This window comes from Perca flavescens, chromosome 18 (assembly GCF_004354835.1).
Source record: "Perca flavescens isolate YP-PL-M2 chromosome 18, PFLA_1.0, whole genome shotgun sequence".
In the NCBI taxonomy this organism is placed as follows: domain Eukaryota; kingdom Metazoa; phylum Chordata; class Actinopteri; order Perciformes; family Percidae; genus Perca; species Perca flavescens.
The window spans coordinates 23,822,221-23,838,400 of NC_041348.1; the positions used below are offsets into that span (position 1 = coordinate 23,822,221).

General features: G+C 36.8%; 1 protein-coding gene across 8 annotated transcripts; it reads left to right on the top strand.

Moving 5' to 3' along the window:
* The first annotated feature begins 5,846 nt into the window (after positions 1-5,846).
* On the top strand, positions 5,847-15,197 carry LOC114573373 (acyl-coenzyme A thioesterase 1). Of its 8 annotated transcripts, none has more exons than XM_028605541.1 (14): positions 5,847-5,955; positions 6,989-7,128; positions 7,335-7,443; positions 8,251-8,416; positions 8,612-8,831; positions 8,920-9,193; positions 9,280-9,457; positions 9,542-9,618; positions 9,717-9,900; positions 10,035-10,283; positions 10,460-10,631; positions 10,759-10,907; positions 11,062-11,376; positions 11,772-11,868. In XM_028605541.1, the coding sequence occupies exons 4-13, from the start codon at positions 8,353-8,355 to the stop codon at positions 11,316-11,318; spliced, it is 1,824 nt and encodes a 607-aa protein (XP_028461342.1). In that variant the 5' UTR covers positions 5,847-5,955; positions 6,989-7,128; positions 7,335-7,443; positions 8,251-8,352; the 3' UTR covers positions 11,319-11,376; positions 11,772-11,868. The 8 variants fall into 8 exon arrangements, with proteins under 8 accessions (XP_028461342.1, XP_028461344.1, XP_028461345.1 ...); XM_028605542.1 differs by having other exon boundaries at positions 5,940-6,004; XM_028605538.1 differs by lacking the exons at positions 5,847-5,955; positions 6,989-7,128 and having other exon boundaries at positions 7,135-7,443.
* Positions 15,198-16,180: the final 983 nt, after the last annotated feature.

The following is a 16,180-nucleotide window of genomic DNA, read 5'->3' on the forward strand; positions in this document are numbered from 1 at the left end:
TTTTTCTTCATTAACTTCAGAGATAAAAAGTAATGACACAATTCTTTATGAAAAACATTAAAGTTTGGAAGTGTTTTCAGAAATCTATTCTTGTGTGTAAAGAATTTCCCAAGAATAATGAATGTGTTAACTACTAAGTCATGCGCTTCATTTTTCATAAACATTCCAAAAATTATATTTTCCTTTGTAAATACAGGCAAATCTTCAAATTTAGGAAATAACCAGTAATGCAAATCCTCCCAGAAGGTATAAGCAAATTGACATTCATAAAACAGACTGTTGTTTCAATCTGATCAGCACAAAACGAACAACAGTTCACATCAAATCCAAATCGACATCTTAAAAATTCTCTAGATGGGTACACTCCATGAAAATTTTTAAAATGCACTTCCTTTGCTTTTGGTGCAACTGGAAATTTAAGAAATTTTGTTCTTAACATTTGAACTTCAGTACTGGAAAAATATTGAAAAATTGAAATTTTATTTGAAGAAAAAGGATATAATTCTTTCACAAAGGCTTTCCGAATTGTAATATTGGGTACATTTATGTGAGTAAGAGAAACTCCATTCACCAAAAGCATAGGAAGACATGGGGTAACAATACTTTGAGAAGCGTTGAAAGACATCTGGATTATAGCTTGTGGTATTGCTTTGATAATGTTATCGTACTGTTTTTGTCAAATAAATCGAATTTGGAACAGAGAGTCTCAAAAGACATAATGACTCCGGTATTGTCTAAAATATGCATTACAGACCATATACCTCTTTCCCACCAATTATTGTAAAATAAAGACTTATTCCTAAATAGCACATATCTACAGTTCCACAAAGGAATGTTATGAGGACTGAAATTATGTTTGTAGATCATTTTCCAGTAAAGTAAAACCTGTTGATGAAACGCTGATAACTTAACAGGGAGTTTTTTAAGGTCATAATCACATCTAAGGAGGAGATTGACACCTCCTAATTTTTAAAAAATTTGTCTGGGAATATGAAACCAAAAACTATTTTCATTTTTTAAAAAGGATCTTAGCCAATTAATTTTAATAGTACCATTAATACATTCAATGTCGATTGCTTTTAGCCCTCCTTCATCATACTCTTTAACCAATATTCCTTTTCTAATGTAGTGTGTTTTTCTTTTCCAAATAAAATTGAAATTGGCTTGATTTATAGCTTTTATTGCATTCTTAGGAAATGAGATTGAGTAAGCAGGGTAAATGAGTCTAGAAATGCATTCCATTTTTGTAAGAAAAATTCGGCCAACGATAGAAATGTCTCTTTGAGACCACAAATTCAGATAAGTTTTACACTTATCTATATTATTACAGATGTCGAGATTATTAAGTGAGGCACTATCCTTTGTAATGTGCATACCTAGGTATTTAACGGTATCTTTAACAGGAATATTATAAAAGGTTGATAGAGTGGAGTTATGAATTGCTAATAATTCACATTTTTTCAGATTTAACTTTAAACCAGATGCCCTAGAGAAGAGCTTTATAGTTTGGAGAATTTTTGGAACTTGGTTAATGTTTTTCATGAAAATGGTCGTGTCATCAGCCAATTGGCTAATGACTAACTCTTTCCCAAACACTATCAATTTTTCAAAATCAGAATGTTTTATTAGAATGGAAAGCATTTCTGCTGCAGCAATAAAGAGTAGGGGTGAAATGGGACAACCTTGTTTTATTCCTCTATCAATTGAAAATCTTGAAGATGTATCCTGAGGTAAAATGACTGAGCTATTAGTGTCCTTATAAATTAATTTTACAAAATAAATAAAGTTTTCTCCCAATCCAAATAATTCTAAAGTGCGAAACATAAAATTGTGTTCAACCGTGTCAAAAGCTTTATAAAAATCTAAAAATAAAATAAAACCTTCATCTTCAATTAAATAATCATAATCCAGTAAATCGAGCACAAGTCTTATATTATTGTGAATTGAACGTCCTTTTAAAAAACCTGACTGTGTCTCTGAAATAATCTGTGAAATTCCAGTTTTTAACCTGTTATGAGTTGTGTGTATGAGTTAAAATGTTATAGTCATTATTAAGTAGGGTTATAGGCCTAAGGTTGTCTATTAATTTAGAATTTTTCCCAGGTTTGGGTATGAGAGTAATAATCCCTTGTTTCATAGTGGATGGAAGAATGTGGGATTCAGATATTTCTTTTAACATATGAAAAACAAGGTCTTTAATATTCTCCCAAAAATGCCTATAGAAGTTACTCGTTAAGCCATCTGAACCAGGCGACTTGTCTAAAGATAAACAATTCAAGGCTATTTCAACTTCAAGCATACTAATATCTGCATCACAACTATTTTTAAAACTCTCATCTACTTTGGGGATCCAATCTTTAATAAGATCAAAGAACGCATCAGCATCTGAGTATGAATAAGAGGAGGAATAAAGTTTACTGTATAAACTATAAATTTCCTTAGAAATCTGATCAGGATTTGTGCATTCTTGGTTATTGATTAGCAAAGATTTAATACCATTACGCTCTTGTCTCTTTTTCTCTAATCTACAGAAGTATGCAGAGCTCCTTTCACCCTCCTCTATCCACTTCGCCCTCGATCTTATATACGCTCCTTTGGCTTTATCAACATAAATTTGGTCTAGTGAAGATTGTAAAAGAATAAGTTTTTGTTTGTTAATTTCATTTAAAGAAGGTCTAGTACAAATACTGTTTATTTCTTTAATCATTTCAAATTCTTTTTTTCTGCTATTCCTGCTTAATAATTTACCCGAAGATATAGAGATCTTGTGAATCTCCAGTAATATTATTAATTGTAGCTATAATTTTTTGACAAAATATTTCACTGTTTAGAAGATTTGAATTGAATTTCCAGTATCCTTTTGGCCTTTGATATGTATTAGCAGGTTTAAGAATAAGTTTAACCATACAGTGGTCAGTTAAAGGGGCAGCAGAAACTGTAGAGCTTGGTTCCAGACCAGATCTAAAATCAGAGACCAGCCAGAAATCTAATCTAGACTTCACAGAACCATCAGGTTTAAACCAAGTGAAGACTTGGGTACAAGGGTTTTTAGTCCGCCATGCATCTATCAAATTAAACGCACTACAAAAATTAAGCAATATGGGATTGTAATGATGTCTTGTATACTTTGAAGGAGATCTATCAAGCCAGTCATCTATTACCATATTAAAATCACCTCCGAAAATTGGTTTTATTATGTTGAGTTTAGTATACGTTCCACTTCTGAGATTGCTCCTTTGCTGCCGGAAATTCCGCCGGATTTCACTCTTTTCGCCGGATGTCCGTTAACTTTTAATTTTACCGTAGTTATCTTTTTGTTGGAATTTTAAACTCCGGTTGATTTCTGAGGACTATGGTTAACTGCTCCTCAGATCTCAGCAGGGTAAATCCAGACAACAATCTGTCCAATCTGAGTTTTCTGTTGCACGACTAAAACAACTTTTGAACGTACACATGTTCCACCAAGTTCCTTCCCGAAGCTATTTTGCAGTGGAACCGTGGCTCCACCGGGCGCTTAACACCGCCCATGACGATTGTGATTGGTTTAAAGAAATGCCAATAAACCAGAGCACATTTTTCTCCCATCATGGAATGCTGTGTGGACTAGCCAGCAATATTGACTCATTACAGTGTGCATATGCACGTAGGTCTACACTTAAATGTTGTTAAACACAAAAGATGATGAATTAATAGACCGGTGATGAACTTATGCAGTAGTAGAGTATATTCCACTATATAGGACTGCACTGTATATCACACAATGTCCTTGCAGATAGAAGGTAGAACGAGTGGATGGAAATTTTACTTTCATTTACTCAGAGGGGGGAAAAGTCTCTCATTGTGCCTAACCGCAGTTCGCTCTGCACTGTAACCTGCAAAACATAATTCATCACTGCAGACAAAAAATAAGAGGCAGTCGCTTATTTTTGAAATCATCACCCTACCCTAAATTCAAGTATTTGCAAACATTTCTGTCCTGCAGTCAGAGATTAGAAAACATTGAATTAAGCATGTCTTTCACGTATACTAGTTGTTCATGAAATATAGAGAGCAGCTGTGGCATCCAAATGAGGGTTATTATAGAGAATTGTTGACAAGAAAAATATACACTAGATTTCACTTTAATGTGAGGATCATTTCATCCATATCATACAGTAGTCTATAATGTATCCTCTTAGTCATTTTCACTTAACATATAAATAGGTGCCTTTAAGAAAATACACTAATGTTACTATTTAGCAAGCCAATCTTTTTATATTGCAATATTCTATAGACAAAGATTTATTTGAATGGCTTATAGTATTTTGTGAGGTTATTCATGATATCTGCATGGCTATTTCATTTATATTTTACAACTTTGTTGATTCTACATAGCTGTTATTAAATCAACTTTTGCTTTCACTTCGCTGGTCTCTAATTACATCCCCCTGTCTTAATTTCCTCTCTTTGTCTATGAAAGATTCCCGTCCCTTCATCATCTCAGAGGTTAAGAAGCCCTGGCACTGGCCAACCTTATACAGTCTATGTGGCCAACCAATGATTCACTGGATAAAACTCCTGCTTAACACCTTGACATGCCATTAAGTCCTGTAGATCCTCTGACAAGAAGACACAGAGGAGAAGAGACAGAGGTCTACCCTACAGATACTGTAAACATGAGGCAGCTGACCCCAGTGTCCTGCCATTTTGCTCATTAATATGAAAATATATGCAGCAAGGTGGTCCAACTAATCAGATAATATATTCCATATCCATAGGAGGCACATGTGGTGGAAATTAGTTTCCTATCATGTATACTGTTCTTGTGTTACTGTGTTCATGTCGATAAAACTAGGGCACACATACTCTAAAACAGGGGCGATTTTAGGATGAGACCTTTAGGGGGGCTTAGCCCCTAATGAGAATGTGACATGCATATAGTGCCTTGCAAAAGTGTTAACCCCCCCTGCTAAATCAGTAATTTAATTAGCCGATAATCTCTGAGCTAGCTACGGAACAACAACATCAGATAGAGATTTTTACACTATTAACACTATGATGAAACTATACCTGACACTTCATAAGTCACAGTAATAACGACCAATTTAATTTGGGTTCTAATCTGCGCCATGAAATTACCAATTTCTTCTCTGGGGACTACTAACGTTAAAATTCACAACCACACTCTTGCTCTCCCTCTGACAGATTAGATAGAGACTCCACCTCCGAGAGAGACCCTTTCCTTGACTGGGTTACAGGTGCATAGCATTGGCGACAGCCACACAGGATATTAAACCTGTTTTAAGCCCTTGGAACCTGTAATTGTTTGTCCTCTTTCACTAACAGACAAGTTTGCAAACTCTAACTTGAAGCACTAAAACATTTTATTATTATCATTTTTAGGGGAGCTGAGGTAAAATTTAGACCATAAAAAGGATCTAAAATCGCCAATGCTCTAAAAACCATACTGTGTTAGGAGATCCAAAATAATTGTTACCCTTTTACAGAAAAGGCGTCTTCAACCTTTCAAGTAGGATATGCACATATAAAGCTCTGTGCCAATGCTGACATCTAGTGGCTGCTTCACCTTTCTACATACATGTATATGTTCCTGAAGTCGATCATATTTTTGGCAAATAATTATTACCTGAGGATCTTTATTATTACTTATTAAAATGAAATCGTCTCATGTTTGAAATAAGCTAACTTTAAATCTCTCGCTGGAGTCATTCTTCACATTCCATAGGGGCGGGGGGGTACCCCTGCTGTCCTTTTCGTATTGTTTCTCCTTATATTTTATTTTAAATACATATATTTTACATACGCCGAGTACAGAAAGCAGTTCTCATCACTAAACAAAGAAACTTCAGAGGCAGTTGATCCCAAATCCACCCTCCCCCTTCTTTGGAAAAGTGGTTGCGCCCAGTTGCCTATGGTTGTTTCCTCTTTATACATCAATGCTTCGTAGTTGTGAAGGTATGATTTTCAGGCATTTACTGGCTGGTGGGAGATAATATTTGGATAGGTATTTACCTTATATACCGTCTATGGTATTTACAACATGGCCCAAATTTGTCTACGTATAGCCAGTTTGTTCGAAACTAAAACAAAAACGATTATCAAGCTCAAACCTGCAAAGTTACTTTCCTGCTAACTAACGTTAGCTAACTTTGTTAACGTTAGCTTAAGCTAGCTAACTTAATAATCATAGATTTATATCGTATTTTGATATACTATGATGAGGAGTAATAATACAAAGTTAGCTTTCTTGTTTTGGTTGATAACTACTCGTGGCTAGTTCTTATTGCAGAATAGTGAGCTGTGTTATCATGATCTTTCACCCAGTAAGGACATTACCCATCAACTAAAGTCACTCCCAGCATTTCTCAGTTAACGTTAGCGATAGTTAGTTTGTTAGTTAGCTACAGAGGCAATCCCATCGCGTCGTCAATGACACATGTATCAAGGCCTAACGTTAGCTAGTCTTTTTTTAAATACTTAGATAGATAGAACACCCAGGTGCTGTCATGTGACTCTTTCATGGGTTTCTATGTTGGTGAAAGGTGAAATGTGTCTTCATGCAGCTTACTTTTGGCCGTTTGGCCGTATAAATAAATGAGTATTTTTACCTGCTCCAAAATGTCTACAGAGAGTCAGTGCCTTCTTCTATTCTATGAAAAATATTTTATTTTATCAAGTATCTGGTTAAGTTTAGAGATGGCACTGTAAACACAATATAGAAAACTAATTTATAGAGAAGTACAGTCATTACACCAAACAGTTGTATCAGTGTTTATTAATACTTAAAAAATGCCATAAGTGCCACACAGCTCTTCTTTCTCAGTAACGCAATGTTGGTACTGCTCAGTGAATATTATTAAAGAGCCCCTATTATGCTTTTTTGGGGTTTCCCGTCATTAAGTGTATTAAATATAGTTTTGTTGTGTATGTAATATGTATAAAGTACAAAAAAAAGTTTTCACTCCAAATGAAGCTTTCTCTCCCACAGAAAAAGCACTTATCTTCAACTGCCTGAAACGCCTGGTCTGCATTCCTGCCTTAAATACCCCAATCAGTGACGTAGACAATTAAGAAAGCCCGTCCTGCGGCACGCCCTCTCTCTAAGGAAGAGAACCAGGAGGCAGGCAGGTCAGCATTGAACAATTTGTTTGGATTAAATTTATCATGTCCCAGTGGAGGCGTTGTGTGCTTGGGTGCGCAAGCGTAACGCAATTGTTTGGACTTCCAAAAGAAGAAGAAAAGAAGAATCAGTGGCTTGAATTTATTTATGGAACTCGTCCTGATCAATACAACCTCAACATTTTTTTGTGTTTTCGGCATTTTACCAAGGATAGCTATGTGAACTGGGCACAGTTCAACTCCGGGTTTTCCAAGCGTTTGTTACTGAAAGACGGGTCAGTTCCCACTTTGTTTGACCAACCTGGAGCTTCCGTATCACAACTTGTAAGTATGCTTTGTTATTTGTAGATTTGTTTTGTTTAAAAAACAAAGAACATAGCTACTGTACTGTGTAAGTGTTGATGGTTGTGACTAAGCTGGTTTGTTACACAGTGCTCACTCAGCTGTAGTCCTCGGCTAAGTTGCTAACGTTAGCTTGTGCTTTTGCGTTCAAATGGGGTTGCTTATCATTTGATTGACCCGTTTTAGCTAACATTCTACAACGTAAGTAATGGGGATTGTTTTTGCTCGCAAAATAAAGGGTGAAATGGATAGGTGGATTTATAATTAACATTACAAGCTAGGATGTTACGTGCTAGCATGCTAGCCTGAAAACTCTGTATTGATATAATGTTGTCGTTGCTAGTAATACGCTGTAACTTTATCCATTGGATAACTTTTCAATGCGGATGCATAATTCCGCAGAATTTTCCGCAGATTTAAAAAATAAAAACCTCTCCAAAACAAGCAGAAAAACAGTCTGATAAATTCCTCAGATTTTCATTCTGGATCACCGCTGAAAACCGTTTGGGCCTGCTGATCACCCTGGATCACCCTGGGGTTACTTATACTGAAAATAGTAGTGGCATATGCAGTTTGTCTTACGATCTCTAGATCTTTTGTTCAAGTGTGGATGTGGTTTTGTGATTCACGTTAGTATGATACAAGGATATTGTGTTGATCCTGTACACATGTTTACATGCGTAACATATGTGTTCTGCTGGTTTTTTTCGGTACTGTTCAGCTAGATGTTGACTGGCTCCTCTATTGCAAATGTTTCAATTACTTAATTTGACTCCGTCTACATCACAGCAGGACACTGGTACCACACAAACTAGATTTCAGGAAGTAGGATGCCAGACTGACCATCCACAAACCATCTCAGTGGGCACACAGTCTGTGGCTTCTAAAAAGATGTTTTCGGTCGGCACACAGTTATCCAGGGGCACACTGAGAGAGCATCACATGAGAAGCAAAGGTATATAAAACGGAGGCATCAAATGTGTTTTTGCATTTGAGAAACATTATTGAGTTATGTGGACTATATGAATTAAAATGCACTTTAATAAAAACTCTAGGATATATATTTAACCCTCAAATTATTATATTATATATTATATACTATAATTATTATTGCAGTAAAATATGTTTACATCTTTCCTTATATTTATAGGCACCCAGGCAACAGTGTCTTGTGTCAGTGTTGGGACTAAAACCACATCCCGTTGTGACATCCCACTGTCATCTACATCAATTAAAGGCCAGTTAGTCAGACCAAGGAAGAGACCTCGTCTTGAGTTGGAGGAGGAAGAGGAAGCAGACACATCAGCGGAGCTGCTAGACTCGACATATAACCCGGACGACTTTGTTCTTACGGAGGAATCTGACATGTCGTAAGTTTCATATTTTAGCTGTATTTTAGAATGAGTTGAAAGCAAAGTAAAACATTTCTGAAAACTAAAGCAAGTATGTGGTTTTTAGGTTTGTGCCAAGGACCGCATATGCTGATGATAAATATGTCGTCTTTGAAAGCCGGCTCAGAGAGCTGTTTGACAACTGTCCAGTGTGCAATACTAGGTGTGATGTCCGGCGGCTGCGAATTGGTACTTATGTGGCATTCAACCAGTTTTGCCCAAAATGCAACTACTCGAGACAGTGGCAGAGCCAGCCCATGGTTCGAAGTACTCCTGTTGGCAACCTTCTGTTGTCAGCAGCCACATATTTCACCGGTGCATCCTTCATACAACTGGAAAAGGTAATGTTATTTCTTTTTTTCAGCATATGAAAATTGCAAACAATGGACCTTTTCTATCCTGACATTTCTTTTTAATCTATTCTTAGATATTCAAGGCTATGCAGCTCCAGATTTTTCCATCCGACACCTTCAGGATGCATGCTAGGAATTTCTTGGAGCCAGCTATTATCCACAAATGGACAACAGACCAGCAGATTCTTTTGCAGCAGCTAAAGCAGAAGGGAACGCTCAGACTTTGTGGAGACATGCGAGCAGACTCACCAGGTAGGCCAAAACTCTGACAGTGTCTTATATTTTTACATTAAACTTGTTAAATCCTTGTCCCCTTCTCTGTCATGTTTTCTTTAGGCCATCCAGCTAATTACGGCAGTTACACCGTGATGCACCTGGAGAGCAACACTATTTTGGACCTACAGCTTGTTCAGGTGAGTTAAATTATTTGTTTTTTTAGGCTTGCAAAACATGACAAACATGCTTCAGTATGTTTATGTCTCACAGCTTTGCAATTTTGTCCACCCACCAGCAGAGCAATGAAGTACATGGTAGTTACCACATGGAGAAGGAGGGATTGAAAAGATGCCTAGATCTTCTTGAATCAAATGGTTTAGTAGTGGACTACATCGTTACCGACCGCCATCCACAAATTCAGAAGTTTCTTAGGGAAAGGAACATCGCACAGTTCTATGACGTGTTGCACTTTGTAAAAGGTAAATTTTCATCCCTGTATATTTCACAACATACTTTGTGGTTGCTAGACATACTCTGTGCTTTTTGTCTCTGTAACAAGTCGTCATCAAACTATGTCTCGATTATAACTTTATTGCATATCTACTTTTGTCAGGTTTGTCCAAGAAACTGGACAAAGTGGCACAAAACAAGGAGTGTGTGGTGCTGAGAAAGTGGCTGCGCAGCATAAAAAATCATCTTTACTGGAGTGCCAGTTCGTCAAAAACAGGGCCTGAAAAGGTGGCCAAGTGGACATCCTTGGTCAACCACATCCAAAATGTTCACAAACATGAAAACCCCATCTTTCCCAAGTGTGAACATCTGGACCGAGTGTCAAGGGATCCGGCAAAGTGGTTCCAACCAGGTATGAACCCTAAATGGGCCTTCAAAATATATTTTTAAAAAGCTACAGAAAATTCTTTTCATAATATCAACAGACATAAAACGTAATATCACTTCAAATTTTTGTTGTAATGTAAATGCATTAGTGTATTGCCTGTTTTAATAATTTTCTTAATTGTTTTTGTAATGTTAATCAAGGGTCAGTGGCACTCCACAAAGTCAAAAAAATACTTTGCAATAAGAGAGTTCTCAAAGATGTGGAGAAGCTGAGTCAGCACTTCCAAACCTCATCGCTGGAGGCATTCCACCGCTTGATCCTGCTCTTTACACCCAAGAATGTGGTCTTCCCTTTCCTGGGAAGGTTGTGTAGGTAATACATTTTACAATAACACTGTAACAGCTTTATAAAAAAGTAATGTGAGTATTGGCTAATATTAAGTGTAAAGAAAAATTGAACTCCAATAGCTCATTACATTTATCAATTTGTGTGATTGTAGGCTGTACCTAGCAGCCATGCATTACAACGAAAATGCAGACTACAGCCAAGCAACAACATCTCTAGGGCAAGCTGTCTACAAGGACGTGTTCCCCAAATCAGAAAAGGGTGAATGTCCAGAAAGGACTGTAAAAACGGTCCCCACATACAGTTAGTAAAATACTTTTTTAAAACACTACTATTTTTAAAACAAACATAACAGGAAAACGCAATTGAATACTTATGGTCATACCTGAGATATGTACAAGGGAGGTGGATTTGTGAAAGAACTACAAAATGTTATTTTGAATACAATATTTTTCAGATTATGTGGATGACCTGATGAGGCTCGTCTTCGAGGAGGTGTTTGAGGACCCTGTGCCATTTGCTGAGGAGATGCATAAAATCTCCATCCCCAAGGACCTGGCATCCCAATATGAGAGACCCTCAAAGGAAGAAGTGGCTGCCCAACATGTCTCCCTATTCAGTCAAGTGGCAGGCGGATGCCGGCGTATTGACCAGCCGGATCAGGAAACTCCTGGCTTATCCGGAGTACAACACAGGACTGGATCACAATCCTGACTCTGTCCTAAATAGCTCCAGCACCAGCTAACAAAAAGCTGCGATAGGCGAGATGACGGTAATCCATGATAGGTAGTAGAGGATTGGACACTATTGGTGTTGAAGATACAATCTACATGCTGTGTATATAGATTATATTTCCATGTATCATTTAGAAAGTTCTCTGTACTTCTTTTTTTACATTTTGATATAAATAAAGTTAATTGGTGAAAATATTTCTCTTTTTCTTCATTAGTTATTTCGGGCCTCTGGTCTAATGACATCTTGGTGTTTAATTTTACACTGTTGTATGTCATGAAAACTCAATTTTCTGCCATTAATATGATGCTGGAAAGGAGTATAATAGGGGCTCTTTAATGAATATTATGACATATGATAGAGCTGAGTCACACAGAGGTGATTTTTTTTTTAGTGTGTGCAAGACATTCATTTAATTCTTGATTGCCTTAACAGGTGCAGTGACAACATAGCTGTCCCTACAAACAAAGTAAAGCGGAAGGACATTTAAGCCATTACAGTGAGTCACTGTTTCTCTCCCATCTTGAAGAGCTGAAATGGCTTACTCAAATATCCGCCTGAAAATTCTCCCCAGTGTTCGGTGTCTCTTCGATAAAATGGTGCAGGTAAAAGTCGAGGGACTCGCTCCTCACAAACAAGTTCAACTGAGGTCCAAACTAGTTGATGACAGAGGGGTGATTTTCAAGGCTTCTGCTCTGTACAAAGCAGATGAAACCGGCCAGGTGGATGTCTACCGTGCACCCTCTCTGGGAGGAAGTTACACCGGAGTGGAGCCCATGGGTTTGTTTTGGGCCCTGGCACCAGAGACTCCACACAGTAAACTCCTAAAGAAGAATGTGCTCAGCCCAACACTGGTGGAGCTAGAAGCACTGAGTGGAGAGACTGGTGAGCTGTTGGCCTCTGAAACCAACGAGAGATATTACATGACGGAGGGGATGAAGAGGATACCTGTGCAAGAGGGAAGAATACGAGGAGTCCTCTTCGTACCACCAGGTTAGTTGTGTTCTCTTGATCATACCTGAGACATCGGAGAGATGTCAGTGTTCTACTTAACTTTCCCTCTCCCTTTTTGTTTTCTTGTTCCCTTCAGGAAAGGGACCATTCCCAGGAGTTGTGGATTTGTACACGTTCGGTGGACGTCTTACTGAGCCCAGAGCCAGCCTCTTGGCAAATAAAGGTTTTGTTGTTCTGGCACTGGCCTATACAGACTACCAGGATTTACCAAAAAACCCTAAAAAGTTGGATTTGGATTACTTCGAAGAGGCTGTATCTTATCTAAGGAGACAGCCAGAGGTTAGTATTAAAGATCAAAACTATAGATAATCACGTTTAATAATCTCCATTTTATCTTCCCGTGTGATGTTTAATTTTTGTTCTTATTGTGAATATATATATGTATGTATGTATATATATATATATATATATATATATATATATGTATATATATATATATATATATATATATATATATATATATATATATGTATGTATATATATATATATATATATATATATATATATATATATATATATATATATATATATATATATATATATATATATATATATATATATATGTATGTATGTATATATATATATATATATATATATATATATATATATATATTAGGGCTGTCAATCGATTAAAAAAATTAACTAATTAATTGCACAATTTGCTGTAATTAATCGCGATTAATCGCTTTTTTAAATTGAGAGTGAAGCTTATAATAATGGATATTTAAATGCTAAATCACTTAACTTTGCAAATATGAAGAAAAAAACAAACAAGGAAAGGTTCTGCTAAGTTCAGAATGTTTAATATCTTTCAGAACAACAGCAGCAACAATTTGGCTTATTTAGTCCTGCTGAAGGCTGCTGAAACGGCTAGAAACTGTCTGACTTGAGAGCAGATTTTTGTCACCGTCCCCGGCTGCTGTCGCCTGCTCTCGTCTACTTTACAGGCGAGGCGCAGTTCATCTCCAACGAGCCGAGAGTTCAGTCGGCGGCAGGGCAGTCGGGACTCACCCGGAAATGGCGAGCGGAATGAGGTGACGTGACTAGTCTCTCAAAATCTGACGAAAATCTTCTGAGATGAAGACAGATTCAGCAACTGCACGGCCTATTTCTCGCTTAAAATGTTCTCAGATGTTTCAGTGAACTATCTTAGTACAATATGAGATCGTATTCTGAACGGCCGCCATGACAGTCTGGCTCTCAATATCCAGAGAAAACAAACCCATGTGACGCGTTCGTCCAATCAGCTGCCGGTTTTCATTACTTGGGCAACAATACAGAGTAGCGCCGCCTGCTGTTATGTAGACATATTACGTTTCTCAGCCGCCACATGAAGTAAACAAACACAGCTGCGTTAATTTCGTTAATTTTTTTTAACGAGTTAAATATTAAAAAATTAACGCAAAAATTAACGCGTTAATTTTGACAGCCCTATTTATATATATATATATATATATATATATATATATATATATATATATATATATATATATATATATATATATATATATATATATATATATATATAATGAATTAATTACACACAGTGAGAATGCATTAGATGTATAGGCCAATATTTACTGTGTCAATGTTGCCCTCTACTGGCTTCTGATGGCACAAATCTATGGCTGTAATGGACTTTTTCAAGGTCCTTTGCAAATAATGAATAATTAAGATAATTCTAGGAAACTGATCTGAATTATTTTTATAACAACAGATTTTCTAGTCCCAGCTTCCCATAATTTGTTCATCTAATGTAATAATAAACTGAATATCTTTTGGTTTGAAATTTGACAATATTATCTCTGGCTTTAGGGATTTTTGAGATTTTTCAGTATTTTTAGCCATTTTCTTTTATTTTTTGATGAAACAAGGTAATGGAAATCATTGTTAGTTGCAACTCTTGTTTGTTTAAGCTCTGGTTTCGGATAGATTTGAGGCATGGTTGTTATTTATTGATCTTATAAAATCGGGCATTTTAGCAGGGGTACAATATTCTAAACATGATTATTAACACAATACCTCTCTGTGCAGGTTAAAGGTCCAGGCATTGGCATCATAGCAATCTCTCACAGTGGCGGTTTGGCTTTGTCGATGTCATCTTTCCTCTCTGGGATCTCAGCGACCGTCTGTATTAATGGCTGCAATGCAAATACTGTGATTCCTTTACACTACAAAGACATTGTTATACCTCCACTTCCCCCTGTCATGAAGAATATTAAAATCACAGAGTCCGGGCTTGTAGATATACGAGATGCCTTACCTGACCCCTCCTTGGAGAAGAACAGGGCGTCATTGATTCCGATTGAACGTGCCAGCTGCCAGTTCCTGTTTGCTGTTTCTGAAGATGACCACAACTGGAACAGTGTTTTTTTTGCCAAGCAGGCTGCTGCAACGCTAAGAAATCATGGCAAAGAGTCTTTTAAGGTTGTAACATACCCTAAAGCTGGGCACTTTTTGGAAGTCCCTCACATGCCTTATTGTGCGTCTGGGTTTCATGGAGCAGTAGGGAGTGATGTGGTGTTTGGTGGGGAGCCAAAAGCCCATTCTGAGGCTCAGCTGGACCTGTGGGAAAAAGTCCAGGAGTTCTTCAAGAGCCACTTGGATAACTAAAAAGCAGTGCTGCATCAAGGGAATCAAGCGTCCCAGAATGGCCGTCATTAGCAATGCTTAATCGTGCCTTTACATTCTAATGAATGACATGTTCAAAGCGGTATTAAATGATATGAGTGTTGTTATGTTGAAGCTTTTTTGTAAATGTAATAATACTGTGATCTCACTGCTGTTGGAGGTTTAGAAACCTTAACATAAAATAAACAATTTCAATGATTGTAAGCAATAAGTAAACCTGTTCTATATGAATTACAGTCTTACGCCAAGCCAATCAGCACTTGCATCATCTTGTTTCGATCTGTAATAATGCCACCTCTCCTATCATTATACACTTAGCAGTGATGTTCATTAGTCTCCTAGAATAAACTCAAGTAATGTGAATTATCATTTGTGAAAATGTTGGCATCAAGTGGCAGCTCAGCCTTCCTACATTAAGTTTTGATGTATCTTACACATAATGTGAGATATGTTTTGTCACATACAATATAATGTGGACCACATCATGATGAAACATTGTGAAACAAAAGCATATATTAGAAATGAACACTAATCCCACTGTTGCGGTTTTATTCTAATGTTAAAGTTCAAACCCTTATTTTATATGAAGAGCTGTTGTCTGTTTCAAAGGGAAGTGGATTTACTTTGATGAAGTACGTTTTTCTCTTTGGGATTTTATTAACAATGTAGCCTGCATCAAAGAAGAGTCTGATTCTGAAGTTGGAGACAAAGACACTGACCGCTGTCTCAGTACATCCACTTTTATGATCACAGTCTTTACAAAAGCTGGTACGGACATGCATGAATCTTTCTAACACACAATGGAGGAAAAGACTAAATTTATTGAAGTAATGTCAGACATATGTGTGCTGTGCTGATTCCACAAATATGAAGGAATTGGAATAAAGGGAATGTATTTAGCGCTACAATAAGTATTAGCAAAATACTTTTGTATTAAGAGTTTTAAACCTCTGCTTAATATTTTCAAAGATGGAATTTACTAATTTTAGTCCTGCTCAAGAGAGGTTTATTTTCTACTGGGATATAGTCATTTTCATGCATTGATCTTTAGCCGTTTCTCCACAATGGGTCCATATGAGCATCTCCTTGCGGGTCCGCTGCCTTGCTTTATGAAGGAGACTACAAATTGATTTACTGTTATTAATTAAAACACAGTAAGTGTAAACAGTAACAAGTAAATCATGAAATACAGTTTTGTT